This window comes from Rissa tridactyla, chromosome 9 (genome assembly GCF_028500815.1).
Source record: "Rissa tridactyla isolate bRisTri1 chromosome 9, bRisTri1.patW.cur.20221130, whole genome shotgun sequence".
NCBI lineage: Eukaryota > Metazoa > Chordata > Aves > Charadriiformes > Laridae > Rissa > Rissa tridactyla.
Window position 1 is genome coordinate 49,313,727 of NC_071474.1, and position 19,466 is coordinate 49,333,192.

General features: G+C 61.2%; 2 protein-coding genes across 9 annotated transcripts; both read left to right on the top strand.

The window, feature by feature from the left end:
• Nucleotides 1-156: 156 nt before the first annotated feature.
• On the top strand, nucleotides 157-11,562 carry LOC128914443 (protein eva-1 homolog C-like). Of its 6 annotated transcripts, none has more exons than XM_054213365.1 (10): nucleotides 157-293; nucleotides 637-827; nucleotides 1,593-2,172; nucleotides 5,205-5,404; nucleotides 8,234-8,357; nucleotides 8,572-8,724; nucleotides 8,888-9,031; nucleotides 9,191-9,262; nucleotides 9,637-9,726; nucleotides 10,436-11,562. In XM_054213365.1, exons 3-10 carry the CDS (start codon nucleotides 2,094-2,096, stop codon nucleotides 10,819-10,821), a joined length of 1,248 nt encoding a protein of 415 aa, XP_054069340.1. In that variant the 5' UTR covers nucleotides 157-293; nucleotides 637-827; nucleotides 1,593-2,093; the 3' UTR covers nucleotides 10,822-11,562. The 6 variants fall into 6 exon arrangements, with proteins under 6 accessions (XP_054069340.1, XP_054069342.1, XP_054069341.1 ...); XM_054213367.1 differs by lacking the exon at nucleotides 157-293 and having other exon boundaries at nucleotides 613-827; nucleotides 1,593-1,859; nucleotides 1,983-2,172; XM_054213366.1 differs by lacking the exon at nucleotides 157-293 and having other exon boundaries at nucleotides 613-827; nucleotides 1,599-2,172.
• Nucleotides 11,563-11,709: 147 nt separating this feature from the next.
• CCNB3 (cyclin B3) lies at nucleotides 11,710-19,366 on the top strand. Of its 3 annotated transcripts, none has more exons than XM_054213371.1 (12): nucleotides 11,710-14,940; nucleotides 15,507-15,626; nucleotides 15,698-15,793; nucleotides 15,931-16,046; nucleotides 16,543-16,624; nucleotides 16,951-17,049; nucleotides 17,215-17,307; nucleotides 17,563-17,700; nucleotides 18,127-18,282; nucleotides 18,583-18,732; nucleotides 18,924-19,054; nucleotides 19,211-19,366. In XM_054213371.1, exons 2-12 carry the CDS (start codon nucleotides 15,519-15,521, stop codon nucleotides 19,281-19,283), a joined length of 1,242 nt encoding a protein of 413 aa, XP_054069346.1. In that variant the 5' UTR covers nucleotides 11,710-14,940; nucleotides 15,507-15,518; the 3' UTR covers nucleotides 19,284-19,366. The 3 variants fall into 3 exon arrangements, with proteins under 3 accessions (XP_054069346.1, XP_054069349.1, XP_054069348.1); XM_054213374.1 differs by having other exon boundaries at nucleotides 15,710-15,793; XM_054213373.1 differs by lacking the exon at nucleotides 11,710-14,940 and having other exon boundaries at nucleotides 15,018-15,626; nucleotides 15,710-15,793.
• Nucleotides 19,367-19,466: the final 100 nt, after the last annotated feature.

Below are 19,466 nucleotides of genomic sequence, written 5' to 3' on the forward strand. Positions count from 1 at the left end.
TCACAGGTCCCCCTCCAGTCTATCACAGCCGTCCAGGCGCTGCTCCGCTGCCTCGAGAAGTGGGCTGGTGGCCCAGGCGGCCCCGGAGCCGCTGCCGTCCCCTCCCAGCTGGGAGCTGGGGGGCTGCGGAGGAAGTGTCTCGCCTCCTCGTGCTGTTCTGGTCTTGCCCCTTCACCATCCTCCCTCCCTTGCCCCCACACGCCAGTGCGCCGGGGCTCAGCCACTTCGTTATCTTTTTGAGGTGACCCACGCTGACCTTCCCACCGCCCTCCCCCGCCTGCTGCTGCATCACTGTGGGTACCACTCCTCTCTCTGCCCAACTCCCCGGGGGTCCTCCCCTGAGCACCCCCCGATACAGGGAGCTGGGGACGAGCAGGGCCAGGGTTCCGGGAAGCCAAGCAGGGCAGCCTGGCACAGACCTTGGGTGTGAAGGATTGCGAAATGGCCGGGGAGGGAAGGCAGAGCGGCTGCAGCCTGTTGGCGTGCAGCGGGGAACCCCAGGGTGCTGCGGGCAGCAGCCCAGCCGGGGCGGGATGATGGGAAGGGATGTATCCAGACTGACCCCCCCGGCAGGGCCCCGTTCCTGGAATTTGGGCTGTTTCACAGGAAGGATGACCAGCTTGCTCTCCTCCCCAGGATGGGAGGGAAGCGTTTGCCGTCAGACCGTCCTGGCGGCTGTCCCAGCGGAGCAGCTTCACAGCACCCACAGGCTTAACTCCACCCCCGGGTGAGTCCCGTCTCCCACCCTGCGGGGACCCCATCGCTGGTACCGAGCTGTGCACGAAATGGGGATCCTGACTGCTTGACTCAGCCCCGCCCCAGCTCGGGTGAGTTCAGACTTTCCTAAAAATAACCAAACCCGGATAAGAAAGCATCCACCCCAAGGCAATTAGGCTGGGAAATGGTTTTGCAGGCTCCCAGAGGAGTCTCCCCAAGGGGGGTGTTTCTCCTGGGTACCACTGCGCAGCCCAGAGCGGGGCTTACACTGCCGGCTGCATGCGAGGGGCTGGGGGACGTTTTTCTTTCTGCCCTATCAAAGCTTTTGGAGAACTCAAAACTCCACCCAATGTGGACAGGAAACTCTGCCTGAGGTTCTCATGAGCAAGAGGGATGAATTAATGGCATTGTGGGTGCCAAGCAGGGCCGTGGCAGCACCCTCAGCAGGAGCTCGGCGCCCATCTCGCTCCCCCCACCCAGCCCTCGCTGCAGACTCCCAGGTGGCGTGTGCCAGTCCCTGCGGCCGCCCGTCCCCCCCGGCTGCCGCTGCCGGGGCGATGCTGAGCCCGGCCGGCTCCTGGCACTGCCGGCTGCTGCCGTTCCCGCTGACCTCAGCCCGCAGAGCCAGCAGCTCCTGCCCCTTGCATTCCCTCCAGCTGAAGCAGCGGGCAGGGATTCAGCTCCTGGTGGGGGGGGGCACAGGGATGGCACAGGGCTGGCATGGGGACAGCATAGGGATGGCACGGTGTCCTCCTGCCTAGATGTCAGAGCACCCGATATCGGGCCCTGTGGAGGCCAAGGGGGCAGAAGGGCAGCAGCAAAGACATCCCTGCCCGTGGTGTTTGGTGCAGGGAAGGTGTTTGCCTTTTCTGCAGGAACAGACGCCTTGGGAGGCAGCGCAGGCAGCCCTTCCCTTCCTCCTCAAATGCTGAATGGTGGGACATTTGCCGAGATGGAGATTAGGGCACACGTGTGTCTGGATTTCTGCCTCACCATGTCCGTGAGAAAGCAGGGGGCACGTTGGAAACCTTGCCAAGCTCAGGGGGAACAGAGGCGGGAGGGAAGGGGCTGCCGGTTTCTCTGCCAGCAGTGGTAATGCCAAGGCACAGCACCCGCTCGCCTGCCACGGAGCGCCTTCGGAAGTATGTCCCTCCCTCCCTGTGGGAGGTGTCCCTGTGGTGAGGGTGTCCCAGCTGTCCAGAGCAGCCCCTTGCCCTGGGCAGCAGACAAAGAGCGGGTTTGCAGGCGCCCCGGCGCTTTGGCAGGGCAGAGAAGCGAGCCATTGTCCCCACACACTGCCAGCCCCGGCACCAGCTGCCGCCGAGGACCGCCGGAGGCTGCCTACCGGGACGCAGCAGAGCTTCAGAAGGTGCACCATGGCCGGGCTGGTGGGGCCAGCAGCCCTGGTCCTCCTTTGCCTGGCTGTGGGGCTGGAGGCCAGCCCAGAGCTCTCTGGTGAGTCGGGGCGCGGGTAGGGTGGCGAGGGGTGCCGGGGACCGCGCCAGTGTGAGGGGAGGGCAAAGCGACAGCCAGGCTGGTAGGGCAGGGACAAGCAAAGCACAAGCCAGTGCAGGCCAGAGGGCATTTGCCAGAAAAAACTGGGTTTTTTTTTTATCCCCACGGCAGGGCTGGGATCTGAAAACACTCCATGCAAGTCCCATAGCCCTGGTGTGAGCGAGGGAGCACCTCTCCCCACTGCTGCTGCACTCTCTTGGACAGTTTTGAGGCAGAAATGCAAAAAACCAAACCTTAAGACAGTCCCCCACCTTTCCTGAGACTCAGGAACCCAGACATTTCTGGCCATGATGCTCATGCCCTTGGTGCTGGGTGGTGTGTGGAGCTGAAGGCTCCCGGAGCACCGGGGGCTCTCCTGCAAGCCTTTGCTGCACTGAGAAGGTGAGGGAGGAGAAGGGCTGAAGCTCTACCCCGTCCCTGGCCAGAGCCAGCGCCTGCGGTCCCCAGCCAGAGCCACCGGTGGGACAGGGAGCTGTGGGCTCACTGCCAGCAGGCACAGCAAGGGATAGATCCTCTCCCTGGAGCAGCGCCCGTGAGCCTTATCCATGTAGCTGAGGCAGGAATCTGGGATCCCTTGTGCCCCAGCGCTTGGGACAGTCAGGAAGGGTGTGGGCAGGCTTGGCCCCCGGGGGCTGCCATTCTTCTGAGGGATCCTCCAGAAACATCCACGCAGACCTTCCAGCCTGCACTGCCGGGCCCAGGTGGCGCGAGAGCCCGGCACGATGCCACCAAGCGCGGCAGGGCGGAGGATGTGATTTCATCTGGGCAGAGCCAACGGCACGACCGCACCATCAGGGACTGAGTCAGCGGCACCGGCGGGCAAATCACCCACAAAATCTGCCTGCAGCTTCCTTGACATGGTTGCACTCAAAAAAACCTCCCATCGTCGCTATTGCTCACTGCCCCAAAATGTGTGATGGGGAAACCTTTGTCCCTGTTTGAGCCTCGGTTTTAAAATACAAACCACCGGTGCTGCCAGTCGGCACAGCAGCAGAGGAGGGTGCCTGCTGGAAGGCAGGCTGGATTTGGGGAAACCCATTTCTCCCCCTGTTCCTCCCCCATGTCCCTCATCATCCCCAGGATGTGGCTCAGCCCCCTGTGCCCAGGGCTGGCCCGGCAGTGGGGGTCTGGGCAGCCCCACTGTCTCGGGGACAGGCAGGCAGGTTTGGAGTTGGTGCCAGGCAGAAGCCGAGCCCCAGGCGGCTCCGGAGCCTGCACACGAGCCCGGGGGTTGCAGAGGAAGGAGATGAGGGCCAGCAGCCCAGGCAAAGTCCTGTGCCCTTCACAGCCCCCAGTGTCCAGTGACATGGGACAGTCAGAGGAGAGGGGCAGGACGAGGCTTGTCCTGGACCCCTCTTTGTGGGCACTGCACCCCAAGGGGCTGATCCAGCTCTGTGTCCTCCCAGGAGCATCTTTGCATCTCACTGGAGCTTTGATCTGGCTAAAGCAGCTCATGAACTCCCATCCATGCTTCTCCGACTCTCCTTTCTCTCCTCCAGCGCGCAGAGGGGCGAGCAAGGGCTCGCTTGCACAAGGCTGTGGCTCTCCCACTCCCTTGTCCCATGCTTGCAAGGAGGAGGGAGACAAGAAATGTCAGCGGCTGCCCGTGTCCAAGGGAAAGATTAACTTGGAGCAAGGGCAGGCCCCAGCCGCATCCACAGATGTCTCCAGGGAGGGATGCTGCCGCGGCTGCCAAAGGGTTAGTGGCAGCAGGGAAGGTGAAAGGGGCCTTTGTGCAGCTGAGCCTGGCACCAGTTTGCGGAGGGACAGAGGGACAAGCGCGGGGCTGGGAGCCGTCACTCCTACCTTCCTGAGTTGTTTTGGGGGGACTGACACACTGCGGGCTGGGGGCTGGTTACAGGTCCTGCCCTGGACCCCAGCTCTGGGCTGGGGCTGGGGTGCGAGTCCCTCCAAGGACCCCAGAGCTGGGGACGGGTCCGTGACCCACCCAGCAGCCCAGGGTCCCCACCTCCCAGCCTCAAAACGGTGCTTCCCCTCTGCTTTTGTTTTATTCAACGGCCTGACGCAAACTGCTCTGTCCAGGGCCCTACACATCATTTTTTGTCAGCTTTTCCTGATTCCTCAGCTTCCTCCAGCAATCAGTGCCCGCTCAGAGCACCCCTGGCAGCTTGCAGAGCTTTTATTAAAACAGCTTCCTCGCTCAGCCAGCACAGCTGAATCCAGTCAGAGCTGATAGCTGTGTGTTAAACCCTCTTAAAGGCTGGGCAGGACAGCCTCACCTCGCTGTGCCTTGTAGGGAGAACAACAGGGTAAGTGGTTTGGGACACACACTGGGCAGGATTAAAATACAGAAGTACCCCATGCCAGGAATTCAGGGAGAGACGTGCCAGTACCCGTCAGAAAGGCCATGGGCTGGGACTGGCTCTCACCGACACGCTGGGCTTCTGCAGCAGAGAGACCCAGGGTCAGCTGCGCCCAGACGGTGACTTGGTGGCTTGTGCCCATCCATACCGACCCGGCCAACTGCGGGAGCAGCAGCCATGGGATCCTTCTCTCCTCTAGCTCCTGACTCGGCATCGTGTGACAGAAAGCATCCTCCTCTCCACAACTCCAGGGATGTCTCTGCGTGATCATCTCTGGCTCATCCTTGCTCTCTCCTCCCCATGTCTCCATAACAAGCCTGATTTTCTCTAAACCCTTGACTACTCCTCATGGGATTCTTCTGTACCTGTTTTTTTCTGACCTGCTATCCTGCCTCCAGCTTTTGCTCCCCTTCGCTAACCAGCTCGGCTACTCCATGCTGCTTTCCAGCCTCCTGGCTGCAACGCTGGATGTAAGATTTGCTGCAAGCCCGCCTTCTCTGCCGCAACTCCACTGTGGTCCTGTTTGCCCCATAAATGCCCCAGCCCAGGATGCCCCCACTGCCACCAGCTGTCAGGAGCCCAAGCACCACCACCGCCGTGGTCCTGGTGTCTCCTCCGGCCAACGCTGCCCGTGCTCTCCCCGTCTAGGGTACCTGCGCAAGGTGCTGAGGAACCACACGGCCCACACCTGTGATGGGGAGCAGCTCCTCATCGTCTGCCCTCGCAAGACCACCATCAGCATCCTTGGTGCCTTCTATGGACGTCGCGTGCCTAGCCCCAACCTCTGCCCCAGCCCTGGCAACGCCTCCCAGGAGAGCACTGAGTGCACGTCTGCCACTGCCCACCTGGTAAGTGAGGGGGGTCCCCAGGGGCCGGGCTGCACACCCCTCCTTCCCTTGCTTGCCGCACTGCCTGCTGGGGCTGGGTGGCTGCAAGCAGCACAGCCTCCCCGTGCCCCATCGGCATTCACCCTTGGAGTCCTTTTCCCAGGGCGTTTTCGGGAGGTAAGGGTGAGGGAGACTTTCTGCGGTGGGTCCCAGCATGGGGCAGCCTGGCAGGAGGCACCGCCATGTCCCGAGCTGGCTTTTGGAGTAATCCAGCAGGACACAGCGGGCATGGAGAAAGCCCCGGCAGGGTCCCAGGAGAGGGGTGGTGCAGCAGCCGGGGTGCCGGGCTCAGGAAACGGGACAGGAGCCCTGAGGGATGCTGCGGGTGCATCCCCTGGGGTTAGCACAGACCTCAGCTCTTCCCCAGCCAGAAGCAGCACCCGTCCGTGCTGGCATCTCCCGAGAAGCGGATTAATGAAGCAGGCCCAAAGGAGGGTCTGTTGATTGCAGTAGCCAGCACAGGGAGAGGGGAGGAAGGCAGAGGTTGGCAGAAGGGAAGGGACCTTTCCAAAGATGATGCCTGGCTGGAGGAAGTGCTTGCCAGGCTGCTGCAGAAGCCCTGCAGCCTGCTCTGTGCTGCGGCTGTGCTCAATTCCGCTTTGTGTTTGGAGGAAAACCCTGTGCCCAGTGAGGACATCAGCCCTCCACCAGCCCCACATGTGAGAAATCATGAGCAACTTGAGGAATGGGGCAGAGAGGAGCTGGGAGGGATGTCATCCCTTGGCATCCTGCATCTGTACCCCGGCTTCTGGCTCCCCATGGTGGCACGGGTGGCCTCAGAATCTGAGGCCTTGGGCTGCCTTGGAGCAGACGGGCTGTTGCAGCTGGCCACAGCGCAGTCCAGGCATCACGGCAGCCACCCATCAGGGAGCAAGGACAGCAATAACACTCATTCTGCAAAGCCTCCAGCGCACGGCCTTTGCCAGCCAAACTCCTCCAGTTCTCAGCAACTTCAGCCTTGGCTGAACACTGGAGCCCAATCTCCCAGGGGCTGCGCTGGCCCATGACCCCCTCCTCCCTCAGGAGCACCTGGGGCTAGAGCTGGCCTCATAGTCACAGGAGCCTGGTCGCTGCCTTTCCCGGAGCCCTGCTCCGCCAGGCAACACTCCTCAGCCCCAGCTGCAAGTCCCTGGTCCAGCTACTCAGCTCTAACCACGGCTGGGGTTACGCTGCGCCCACCGGCTGTGGGAAGTGGGTGCGATGGGCAATGCACCGTGTCAGACACAGCAAGTCCACGCCATACCGGCTTCCCCCTCCTGGCCACCGGGCTCTGACAAACCCAGGGCAGCCAGCATGTGTGGTGGGGGCCGGCAGGAGGGTCCCTTGGTGACGACAGGGTTTCGTGGGCTACTTTTCCTACTCTAACCCCTTGCTAGAGCTGGGGCAAAACCGCAGCAAACCCAGCTGCATGCAGCTGTCTGTGGGGAAGGGGAACATGGAGCCGGAGAAGAGGAACAAGAGCTGGGAGGCCATTTCCCTGCCCTGGGAGCTCACGAGGCTTTGCCGCCCGGTCCTGCCCCAGCCACAGATCCCTTCCTGGCTTCCCACATGTCCCAGGAGCTCTGGAAGCGCTACGCCGGACCGTGCAGGCATGGCACTGAGCCAGCCCCGCAAACCACCCTGCAAACACGGGTTAGGGTTCCCAGAGCTTGTGTGTCGAGCGCAGGATGGAGGATACAGCCCAGCACAGATGTTTGGAGACTGAAGGGCAGGTCTCTGAGCAGGATCTCTGCCCCTCAGGTTTGCCACGAGATGGAGATGTTCCAGCTGGGGGACTGTGATCACAAGGGGCTCGGTTCCCCGCTGCCCAGAGGCTGCTGTGGCGGGAGACGGGGTGTCTGGAAACCAGAGAGCCAGGCTGCTGCTGAGGCTCACTCTGTTTAGGCAAAACCTGGAGAGGGAGACTAATTGCATTTCCTCCTCAAATTTCACTTTTAGCAGACCGTGAAGACCAATAGGAGGCTCAGCCCTGTGCTGGGACAGGGACAGAGGAGGGGAAGGAGAGACAAAAAGGGGCTCCATCGTCCGGTGGGTGGTGGGATCCCAGGGCCCGAGTCGCAGGGCAATTTCCCAGAGGGGTGGCAGCGGGGTTGGGAACAAGCCGTGGCCCTGCCACCCACTGCCACCAGCAGCCTCTGCCCAGGCTAAGGGTTTGCTGATGCTGGGGAGATGCTGGGGCCGGGGGCCATACCCCGGTGGCCAGCCCAAGCCCAGGCTGCCCGGGATACCCCCGCCGGAGCCACCCCGCGGATCTGGCAGCGTCGCCTTTGGGCAGGCAGGGACAGCGGCGAAGGCCAGCCCGGTGCCCGGCGGGGACGCTGCCCCAGCAGCCCGGCGGTGCGGACCCGCGTCCCCATCTTGTGGCCGCGCCGATGCATCGCACGGAGCCCAGGGCGCGGGCGGGTGTTGCACGGGGCCGTGTCGGCGTGTGAGGGTGTTGCACGGGGCCATGTGCGCGCATGGCGTGGATTTTGCACACGCATGGCGTGGATTTTGCCCGCGCATGGCGTGGATTTTGCCCGCGCATGGCGGGTGCAGTGCTGGCGTGCAGGCACAGGTTCTGGCGGAGCTGTGCTGGCACAGAGCTCTGTGTGGGTGCAGGGGAGGAACTGGTTCAGGAACTGACACGTGAAGCAAGGTGACTGCGGCGGGGGCATGAGCAGTCATGGGACACCTCTGCGGGGTGGGAGGCCATTTCCCCGAGCCTGGTGATGGCACTGAGGGAGAGGAGGCAAGAGCAGCCTCAGGACTCCTCGCCCATCTTCATGTCTGTCCTGTTTTGCTCTGCAGAAGCTGCTGTCTGAGTGCCAGGACCAGCAGTGGTGCCAGTTCTCCGTTCACAGCCAAGTCTTTGGGCCAGACCCATGCCCTGGGACGCACAAGTACCTCATCACTTCCTACAAGTGCCGCCCAGGTGAAGTGGGACGGGGTGCGAGCAACACTGTGTGGGCTCTTCCCCGGCCTCAGCTGCTCGGGAAGGGGCAGAGAGGGGAGCTGAGCTGCTCCTGTACCTCGTAGCCCTCCTCCAGCCTGCCCTGGCAGCTCGCAGACCCTCGACTGGGCCAAGGGAGGAGGGGGCTGCTGGTGATTCGGGTCGTGTTGGGACGCTCTGTGGTGTCACTCCCCAGGGAACCATCGGGTCAAGACTGTGTGTGAGAATGACAAGCTGAGGCTGCAGTGCCGATCAAAATCTGTCCTGGCCATTTACTCTGCAAATTACGGAAGATTCCTGCGGGGCAAACCAGAGTGCGATGCCCTGAACGCTGAGGGACCCCATATAGGTACACCAGAACAGTTTGAGCCAGAAATGGGGCTGGGGCCATGCAAAGTGTGGCACAAGTATGCTGTCAGGCTGTACCTGTGCCCCTTGGCCCCAGCTGGCCGGTGCCTGGCGAGCAGGGGCAGACAGGTCTGCCTGCGGGTCCATGCCCCATGCCTTTGCAGAATGCTTGGCTCCGGATGCCCTGCGGAGGGTCTCCAAGAAGTGCCACCGCAAGGGGAACTGCACCGTGGCTGCTGACCGGGCCACCTTCGGAGACCCATGCCTCCCCGGCATGAAGAAACAGCTGCGAGTCTCCTACACCTGCGGTGAGAGCCACCCACGGGGCTGGGGCATGGGGGCCACCAGCTGAGCCCCCGCTGTGCCCATCCCATGCCATGCAGGCAGGGGCATGGCGCTCCCTGGGGAGGCAGGGAGCTGTTGGGGACAAGCAGCGTGTTGATGTTCGGCATGTGCTCTCCTTGCAGTGCCCAAGCAGCTACTGGAGGAGGTGGGCCCTGACACCTCGGACCCCTTCCTGCTCTCGGACTACATGCACGGTAACATGGGGGGCAAGCTATGCCAAAAGTGGTGCGGCATCATGTCCACGCCTGGGTGAACCACCCCTTCCATGGCCTGCCTGCGTCTGTGGTACCCACCGCTGACACGAGCCCTGCAGCTCCATCCCAGCATCGCAGCCCTGTGGCTGAAGGCACCTGTCAGTCGATGCCCATGTCTGAGGGGCTGGAGAAATGTGGTCTGCTGGGAGCAGGGGAGAGGAGAACCCACAGGGGAGCATCCCCGCGGGCAGAGGAGCGCCTGTGCAGGAAGGAGGAGCATGGTGTGGGGAAGGAGGCAGGCAGGGCAGGCAGCCAGGCAGCAGGGCGCTGGGGAGCACCTCATGTCTCAGCCCGCATCCCCTTGTTCGCTGCAGGTGGCTGGTACAAAGGGCCCAGGTTCTCCAGGCTCCGGGAAGACCGGATGATTTTTACTAGCTCCCTGGCAGCTTTTGCCCACCTTTGGGGTACGTGCCCTCCCCAGCTCTCACGCAGCACCCGGGGGAGCAGGATGGGCTTGGGAGGGTGGCTCCGGTCCCGTGATGGTCCCTGCTCAGCCCGGGGCTCAGCTCAGGGGCAGCCAGAGCCCAGATGCCTCTGGCAAGGCCAGCAGGTACGCAAGGGAGGAGGGCACCAAGCCCCCGTGCTGGGTTTGGGGGGGGACCATATAGGGCGGGAGCTCAGAGGCAGAACAAGCCCCAAGGTCCCACAGCATCAGCAGGCGCTGTGCTGCTGCAGTCCTGCCTGCAGACCACCTTCTCTGATGGGCTGAACTACCCGCTGGGTGTCCTTCCTTCCTGCCCTGTCTGCAAGGGCACTGATGGCAAGTACCCCTCTGCAAGCAATAATTTCTCTTACTAGGGGAAATTACTCATTTAAATCCCTGGCAAGACGCTTCCTCCCCCTGTACTGCCTACCCCACATCCCGGTGGGGGTTTCCTATGGGAAAAGGGGCATTTCAGGACACTGGTGGGTGCTGATGAAGCCCTGGGTGATGCTGCACAGTCACCGGGGCAGGGTCTGTCCTGCCCCTGCAGCCTGGGTGCTGAGGGCATCCCTGCTCCCCTCCTCTTCCTCCCACGTGCCCAGCAGAGGGGGTTTTCCAGGCAGTGGTTACCCCGCAGGCTGGGGAGGCGGTTTGTACCCTGGTGTCTCTCTTTGCTCTTCACCCTCCAGGTGTCCCAGAGAAAGTTGGCCTCTACTTTCTCTGTGGGGTCTCGGGAGGCCTCATGCTCCTGCTGTGCATCATCAGCCCCAAAACAACCTTTCTCCAGGAGGTGGGGGAGGCTCTCAAAGACACGGAGCTGGGAAGCAGCTCAGAGCTGAGCAGGACCAAGCTGCGGGACGAGCAAGACGAAGACCTTCCCGATGACAGCTCCTCAGACTCGTCCTTCCGCCGCCTCACCCGCACCTACCGGGCCACTGACAGCATCTTCAGCCCTGAGCTGACGGCGGCCATGGAGGGAGCGGTGGAGCACCAGGGCCGTGGTGGGGAGGAGATCTGGATGCCCAAGGAGTCGAGCCCGTACGCCATCCAAAAGATCAAATCGGCCACCAAGTAAGAACTGGAAGAAAAAGGACAGAGAGCAGAGGCTAAGTGGGACACAAGCGTTTGAGCTCCTTGGGGTGAGCGGGCATCCCAAGTGGCAGCAGGGCCATAGCAGCCCCAGTGTGGCCATCAACCCACTGCTCCACCAGCCTGGAAACTTCTAACCTGGGGATAAGATGAGGTCCCCGGCTGTGATGAGGGGCAGCGGGATGGCTCATGGGGCCGCTGGCTCCTTTGCCACAAACACGCTGCTAACCCTAAGCTAACCTCCCCGTTCTCAGCTCGCATCGGCTGGCTCTAGTACTTAACCCTGCTCAGCCACACTGAGCACACCCTGAGCCTTTCCAGGCTGTTTGCTCCTCTTTCTTCTTGGGTGCTGGCTTCCACCCCTGGTGCTGCAAACACCTGGCAGCACTCAGGCAGCATGCTGCTGGCAGCAGAGATGCAGGAATGGCCAGGATGTGGGGAGGATGCAGGCGGAGCGGGTGGAGAGCACCACGAGCATCACCCAGCACGGCCCTGCCACGCCACGTGCCTTGCAGCCCTGGTGTCCCCAGCGGAGCTGCACCCCGGGGCTGGGGCAGCTGGCAGCTAGGTACAGTGCTGGCTGTCACCTCCCTGTGGGCATTTGGGAGCTCTGTCACCCTGTGCAGCTCTGTGCTTTCCTTCACGCTTCCCCCACCGGCAGGAGAGCACCAAGGTTAACTTGCTGGGGCTTTTTCCAGTAAATAAATGCAACAGCTCATAGACACAACTGTCCCTCCCTGACCTCTGCCATTAATAGTGAAAAGGGAGGAAAAAGGAAGCAGCAAAGCTCAGCCCTCCCTGTGCAGATCACCTCCTTGCCTCCCACCGGTGTTTCTGGCACTGGGCCATGGGGAGCAACAAGTTGGGCCTGTTTTAGCATGGGAAAGGATAAGGTTTTAGCCTGGGGAAGGGAAAGGGGGAAAAAGCAGTTTGTGTGGATCCTATGAGCAATGCTTCCCTGCCCTTGCTCCTTCTCTTGAGCCTGAGGCTCTCTGTCTGGTAAGCAATTCCAGAGATAACGTCCCCAGATGCCATGCAGAGGGGCTTCTCGGCAGCCCCACGGTGCCATGGACCCGAGCTGGGTCTGGGGGTTGCTCCAGCTCCGAAGGGCAGCACGAGGCCTGCAGTGCTGTGGGAAGGGGCTGGATGGAAGCAGCAACCCAGCTCTTCTCATGATAGGGACACTCCAGGCACCGATGCTCTTGAGATAGCAGGTAGCGGGGTCTGATTTTGCATCCACCACAGCACATGAAGTACCTGGGCTGGGTACAGCAAGACAGGGCTCGGCAGGACGTTGGTGCACCCCTTAACCCAGCTGCCGGCACTGGTGCTCTGCTGGGGGCTAGGGAGGCACTGGCCCCACCTCTGCATCCGGAGCCACGCTGTGCTTGGGGGTGGATGCTCTCCCGGTGCAGCGCCCAGTGCCATGGCAGTGCAGCAGCCTTGTGCTCCTGCTCCAATAAGGGGGCAAGGACAGGCGTCCTGTCTGATTTGGGGGTTTGCTGGGGGATGCCAGAGCCCAAGGAGAGTGTGGCAGGCTCTCACCTGAAACCAGCCCCCAGCATCCTTAGATGATGGGTCCGACTGAGACCACAGACTCAGCCAGCACAGCTCCTGCTGTAGACCCACAGCGTTCACCTTGCAGGGTCCACTTCTTGCTCCCCGCATCTTTCCTCCAGTACCCTCAGAGGGATGGGTGGGATTTCAGCATGTGTGGTGTGAGCTGCAGCCCCTGCAGAGGGGCTGGGCTTCCCAAGAGCCTCCTGAGGAGTATCAGCACCCCAGGGACTGGAAAAGCTGGCTTCCCCCTGCCAAGCCTAGGCAGGACACGCAGACATGGACCCATTCCAAAGCAGGCAGCTCGCCCAAGCCCCCGCAGAGCCACAGGCAAATTTGGATAGGGGTTTTTGGCTGGGGATCTTATCCCACAGGCTGATGCACTGTGTTTCCATCAGCGGTGGGATGTGTCTCAGCTCTGCCTGGCAAGTATGCACCCAACTCGTATTTTTGGCTGCAGCATGCGCTGCCCCAACATGCGCAAGAAGAGGCAGACACCTGGATCCCAGACCTATGTCAAGCAAACCTCAGGGAGCTTCCAGGCCAGGGACGGCAGCAGCGGCACCAGGGGAGCTGGGGCTGGAGAAGACAAGTGGCCAAGGAGGAAACAAGATGGGCTGGAGCCACAGCAGCCCTGTGCGGTTTTGGGGACTGAAGGTTCCCGAGATCTATGTGACCCAGGTTTAAACCCCCGCTGGCCCTGCGCACCCCTTGGCCATGCCGCACCCCAGAGCCGTTCTGCTGCTCCTGGCTGTCAGTGGCCCCAGGTCTTTCTCCTGGAGACGTGGCAGAGCTGCCTGTGAGGAAGGAGAAGAGTCTGATCCTGCCCACATGGGAACTCTGCTGGTTCCAATCTGTTCTCTGAAAACTTGCAAAGGAGCAGAGTTACAGTGTGAGCACTGACACATATGAGCTTAGAACACCAATCATGTGATTAACATGTGAGAAGTGGGTGGCTTTTCCAAGACCCATTTATCAAAAAACAAAAGTTGTGGGTACAAGGAACCTCATGCCTACCTTTCCCATCACATGTAATTTGGCTACAAGCCAAACACTTTGTCCCAGAAATATGACGGCCTAAGCGAGCCTTCTCCGAGCTGTCCCTGCATGGCTGCCAGGGTGCGCAGCAGTGATCCCCCTTGAGCCAGGATGCCCTCATGGTGGCTCCTCGAGGCAGAGCGCTCTCACGACAGCAGGACTTTGGTGAGCAGCCAATGCCACGCAGAGCCCTGTACTATGGTAACTCTGACTTGTGCCTTGGTGCGTGAGCCGATGCAGGCAGGACGCAGGAACAACCACAAAACCACGGATGAAAGGCAAGGAACAAGTTTAATCTCGATACCTCAGAGACCAAGGAATCTCTGAAGCAACACCCCGGCAGAAGCACGCAAGCAGGGACCACGGGCACCGCGGAGTGAGAGTTCCTGTTAGCAAGAGTCCTTGGCAGTGAGAGAGTCCTTGTTAGCAAGAGTGCGCACAGACTCCCTGTTCTTGCTGGTATCTAAAGGGTTCAAGCAGGCATAGTTTCCCCACTGTGCTTTGATCTTCTTCAACAACAGGCCAGGATTCTCAGGCAGCTAGATAAGGTGTCCCTGAGTCCATCTTAAGATAGGTAACAAAAGCCCAGTCTTATGTTATCTAAGTGCAAGTGTTTTTCTTGCAAGCACCCGAGGCTGAACAACAATTACTGTGATATATGTTTTCCAGTACCCCAGGTGCAAGTCACTTGAGCGTATTTACAATCCTCCTCACTAATCTTCCGTTGCTTTCCCACACTTGGCAACTTTGATTTTGTCTTGGTAACTTTGACTCTGCCTTGGTAGTTTTGAATCGTTGTTCAAGTGACTGCGCAGTACAGGAACACAGCAGAACTTGCAACTGAACTTCATTAAATCGCACATCATGCTAGAACCACTTTTGCCAATACCTTTGGCAGAGTTCTTTAAGCCATGTAAATCGCCCAGTGGAGACACAGGGTTGCAGGAGCAGCACGGCCAGCCCAAGGTACACCCTGTCCCCCAACCCAATGCCCAGGGGGCCAAGGGGTACCCCACAGCCTGGGTGGGGGCAGCAGGCCAGGGTGGAGGTCCCAGCGGGGGCGCTAGGCCCACAGGCCTGTGGAGGTCACTCCGTTTCCTCCATGAAGAGTGGGAGAGCCGGGGCTGCTCCCCCGGAGACCCCGGTCCCACCAGAGGGTAGCAAGAGGGCGGCCGCTCATCCACCAACGCCGAGCCAGGCCTGGCCTGCCAGCCGCCATAAGACGCTCCCCGCGAGACGAGTTTAAATGGCAACGCGTTCCACCAATCACCGCCCGTCTTGTCCGTACGGCCCCGCCCCAGCCGCAAGTGCGCCCTTCCATTGGTCGTCGGGGCTGAATTTTAAACCCTGCCGCCCTGCCCCTTAGCAACCGTATTCCTGCCCGCTCGCCCATTGGCTGCCTCCTGGCCCCGCCCCGCGCTCTGATTGGGGGACGCTCGGCCAGTGCTGGCCGGCCGCTACCGAACTGCTACTTTCAAACGAGCCGGGTCCGGCGGCGGCGGCTGCGCAGGTGAGCGGGGACGGGGACCAGGGGGACCCTGGGGGGGAACCCAGCCCTGGAGGGGGGTGCAGGGGCCCCAGGAACGGTGCTTGGGGGAGCGGCTGCTCAGGGGCTGCTGAGCCCTTCCCTCCCCGGAGGGTCCCCGTCCGTCTCCCGCCCCAACCAGATACCTTCCCTGGCGCCCCGGGGGCGGGCAGGGGCTCAGCCCTCTGCCCTGGGGGCTTCCCAAGAGTGTGGGCGTACCCCTGATCCCGCTCCCCCCGCCTGGGGTAAGGGAGCAGGAGCCCTTACATCCCTCTCTAGGATGCTGGGAGCTGCCCCTCGCTCCCAGCAGGGTGGTTTCGGTGGGGGTCCGAGTCCCTCCTCCCCGGGGAGGAGGAGGAGCAGCACACCAGCCCTTTCCCACACCCCCAGCCAGGCCCGCACCCTCCCCAAGGCACCAGCTACCTGCCATGCTGAGGGCTGGGGTCTGTCCCTGCTGTGCTCCCCTGCGGAGGGACATGTGCTCTGTCCCTGGCCCTTGGGGGTGTCCCTGGGGCAGGCAGGCCCCCGCATCAAGCCCTGCTCTGCCTCAGGCTTGCTCATAGATGCCGAGGGAGAGGATGCCGTTGCCACGCAATGCTAAGATGGTGAGCACCAAGCATCTCCTAGCAGGCAAGGTGGCCTCTGCTGTGGAGAATGCCAACCCCGAGAAGGTGAGTCCCCAGCCGGGCAAGGGGTGGTGGAGGGCTCCTGTGGGCCAGCTGGCCCCACCATCTTCTAACAGCCTCTGTTGCAGGAGGAGAGCTGTCAGGCCAAGAGGTCTCCATCCTCACCCCAGGGCGGGCCCAAGAAGAGGTCGGCGTTTGGGGACATCACTAATGTGAGTGCCTCTGTGGGGCTGGGTATACCCCCAGCAGGCAGAGTGGGGGGTGTCCCGTGCCCCGTCAGCAGGAGGAGAGGTCTCCCTGCAGGGCACACCTCGATTCCCTCTGTACACCCCGTTTCTCACCCAAACAGGCTCACAAGAACCAGGTGGTAACAGGGAAGGAGGCCATGAAAGTGGCATCACACAAAGCACAAAAGGCCCATGCTGCCCTGGGGGTGGCCAAGAACAATGAGATCAACCTGAAAAAGTGAGTAGCTAGGGGAGATGGGGACAGGGACTGGGACAGGGGGGATGCTGCAGGGCCAAACCTGCCCTATGGCAGAGAACATGCAGTGGTGGGGGCCTTCCTTTGGATGATGGGGAATGTGAGACAGGTGGGCAGGGCAGACAGTAGATAAAACAGCCTCAAGTTGTGGCAGAGGAGGTTTAGATTGGATATTAGGAAGAATTGCTTCACAAAAGGGGTTGCCAAGCACTGGAACAGGCTGCCCAGGGAAGTGGTGGAGTCGCCATCCCTAGAGGGATTTAAAAGATATGTAGATGTGGCGCTTAGGGACATGGTTTAGTGGTGAACTTGACAGTTGGACCCGATGATCTGAAAGGTGTTTTCCAACTTAAATGATCCTAAGAGTATGGGGATGTTTTAGGAGTGGTTCTGAAGCAGCAAGGGGCTCTGGAGACCCTCTTTCATCCAGCATATGCAGCCTCCGCCCAGCAATGATTTATGCTCTTGTCCTGTCCAGGTCAATGAAGAAAACTACCCCGACAGAAGCTCCTGCAAAGGCCAAGGAGGATCCCGTGCCAGAGGAGAGAGTGCCAGCACAGGTACTGAAGCCCTCCGAGGAGAGGGCAGGGACCCTGGGCTGCAGCCTGGCGCCCAGGCTCATCCTGATGGTGCCAGTCTGTGGCTGCCGCTGGTGATACTGGGGCACCAGGCAGTGCTTTGGACCTCAGAGACATGTGGGCCAGTGTGATGGGGTAACCCACCCCACCTTCTTCCTTCAAAAGATCTCCTATGGCAAAGAGTGGGATGGGGGCTGCAGGGTGATGGGGAAGGGGGTCAGGGGGGCAGCAGGCTTGCCCTGAAGGGGTGACCAGCACCTGCAGAGCTTGGGGCCTCCCCCTTACCGCTGCCTCCTTCATCCCACCAGGTATCAGCAGTGGAGGACATAGATAAGGAGCAGCTGGGTGACCCCTACGCCAATGCAGAGTATGCCAAGGACATCTTCGAATACATGCGGGGAAGAGAGGTGGGTGATGCCTGGCCAGGGGCTGGCAGCCCTGTCTGGGGAAGGGGTGGCCATGTGGGCAGGGACAGAGGCTCCCAGCGCCTGTCAGGGGCCTGCATGGGCGGGAGGGGGCTTGTTTGGGAGTGGTGATGCCCGGTGAGTCCCTGACTGCTGGTACCTTGTCAGGAGAAATTCGTGCTCCCTGACTACCTGAAGAAGCAGCCAGACATCAGCGGGGACATGCGTGCCATCCTGGTGGACTGGATGGTGGAGGTGCAGGTAGGTGGGTATGGGGAGGGGGCATGGCCCTGCCTCTGGCATGTGGGACCTCAGTTTGCCGGCAGAGGCTCCTATGACTGTTCCCAGTGCGGAGCTGACCTTCCCTCTCCCCAGGCTGGAGATGAGCTCGCGTCCCTCCCTCCAAGCCCCTGACCCTCTGGGCACCTCTGGCCCCTGTTGAGGGCACCTGGGGGGCCAGGTGAGCCTAGCTTCTGCCTGACACCCCCTTCTGTCCCCTTGCCCATACACTTCCAGGAGAACTTTGAGCTGAACCATGAGACGCTGTACTTGGCTGTGAAGCTCGTGGACCACTACCTGGTGGAGGTGGTGATCATGAGGGACAAGCTGCAGCTCATCGGCTCCACTGCCATCCTCATCGCCTCCAAATTTGAGGTGACTCCTTGTGTGCTGTCTTGGGGTGCTGGGGCAGAGGGGGCTGTGCCTCTCTAGTCCCCTTGGGTTGTTGGAGAAGGCCAGGTCCCTGTGGTGCCAGGCTACTGCCCTGAGCTGCAGGGGCAGCATGCCTGTCCTCATGTTACCTCCCCTATACCAAGGGCTGGGAAAGCAGTCCCAGTGGGCTGGATCCTGTCTCCTGGTGTCACTGGAGACCTGGGTCCCCACCACCAGGACACCTGAGTTCACCTCATGCAAGCAAGGCTTGCAGTTAGAGCCAAGGGCTAGGGCAATATAGACACAAGCCCCACTGGATGTTGTAACAGCCCTTTTGGGGTCTGGCAGGGCATGAGCAGGCTGGCGGGCCTTCCTGAGCATTGCCAGGATGAGCCCCCATTAGGGCGCTGAGCAGTTGTGTGCCGGCAGGAGCGGTGCCCACCGTGCGTGGATGACTTCCTCTACATCTGCGATGACGCTTACAAGCGGGAAGAGCTCATTGCTATGGAGATGAGCATCCTTAGCACCCTCAAGTTCGACATCAACATCCCCATCGCCTACCGGTTCTTGCGGCGCTTTGCCAAGGTGGGTGCAGCAGGCGGGCAGGCTGGTGTTGGGGTGCCTGCAGGCACCCCTTGTGTTGGCTCCCTGGGGTGGCCACGTGCATCCCTGGGGCCCTGGGCTCCTAGCTGGCACCAAGGAGGGTTTAGTCAGGTCTGTCTGCACCCCCCACCCCCTCCCAGGGTTGAGGGGTGAAGATGCTGGTCTGTGTCAGGCTTGGGGTGTGGGATCTGTGCCCCAGGGGCAGCACTCCAGATCCCTAGGTTGGGGGGCCGGGCGGAGTTACTCAAAAGGCTGCGCCTTTCCCTGCATCCCCCGCTGTAGTGTGCCCGTGCCACCATGGAGACTCTGACGCTGGCCCGATTCCTCTGTGAGATGACCCTGCAGGAGTACGACTATGCCCGGGAGAGCCCCTCCAAGCTGGCCGCCAGCTGTCTGCTGCTGGCACTCACCATGAAGAACCTTGGTGGCTGGGTAAGTGCCTGTACAACCCCCTGTACCCCCCTGAGGCATCCTGGGAGCCACTGTGGGCGTGCAGGAGTGGATGGACCGGCGTGTGGGGGTGATGTTCTGGGGCTATGCTCACATTTGGGGGGCTGGAGAGGGAAGATGAGGGCTGTACCATCACCAAGAGGACCCAGCTCAACCCTGCTGTCCCTCTGCAGACCCCCACACTGGAGTACTACAGCGGGTACCGCTCCCAGGACCTGCATCCCCTGGTGAAGAGGTTGAATTTCCTGCTCACGTACCAGCCCCACGACAAGCTGAAGGCTGTGCGCACCAAGTACTCACACAGGTGAGTGTGATGGGGCTCTGCTTCGTGCATGTCCCCTCTGCGGAGGGTGGCACCACCAGCACACACCCTTGGGTGCTGCAGAGAGCCAGGGTGCCCTGGTGGGTGAGTGGGTGTAGGGGCTGTGGCTGAGCTCTAAGCCAACGTGGTTCCTTCCAGGGTTTTCTTTGAGGTCGCCAAAGTCACCCCCATGGACATGCTCAAGCTGGAGGAGATACTGAAGAGCTGCTAGCCCCGTCTCTGTAAAATAGCCTGTAAATAGTGCTCTCTGGCAGGGGAGTACCATGTACATAAATAATAACAATTTTAACTAAAGGGGAGGGAGGGGGGAAAAAAGAAGTCATTTGAAACTGTTAATAAAATGTTATGTTTGTCTTAGGTGCTGGTGGTGGCTGCTGGGGCAGGGGTAGGGGAT

Bases quoted from the DNA above. Each gene is read 5' to 3' on its own strand.
- LOC128914443 (XM_054213365.1), top strand. From the start codon at position 2,094: ATGGCCGGGCTGGTGGGGCCAGCAGCCCTGGTCCTCCTTTGCCTGGCT. The intron at 8,725-8,887 runs GTACACCAGAAC...ATGCCTTTGCAG, and splicing joins CGCTGAGGGACCCCATATAG to AATGCTTGGCTCCGGATGCC. The intron at 9,727-10,435 runs GTACGTGCCCTC...TTCACCCTCCAG, and splicing joins AGCTTTTGCCCACCTTTGGG to GTGTCCCAGAGAAAGTTGGC.
- CCNB3 (XM_054213371.1), top strand. From the start codon at position 15,519: ATGCCGAGGGAGAGGATGCCGTTGCCACGCAATGCTAAGATGGTGAGC. The intron at 15,627-15,697 runs GTGAGTCCCCAG...ATCTTCTAACAG, and splicing joins AGAATGCCAACCCCGAGAAG to CCTCTGTTGCAGGAGGAGAG. The intron at 16,047-16,542 runs GTGAGTAGCTAG...TGTCCTGTCCAG, and splicing joins AATGAGATCAACCTGAAAAA to GTCAATGAAGAAAACTACCC.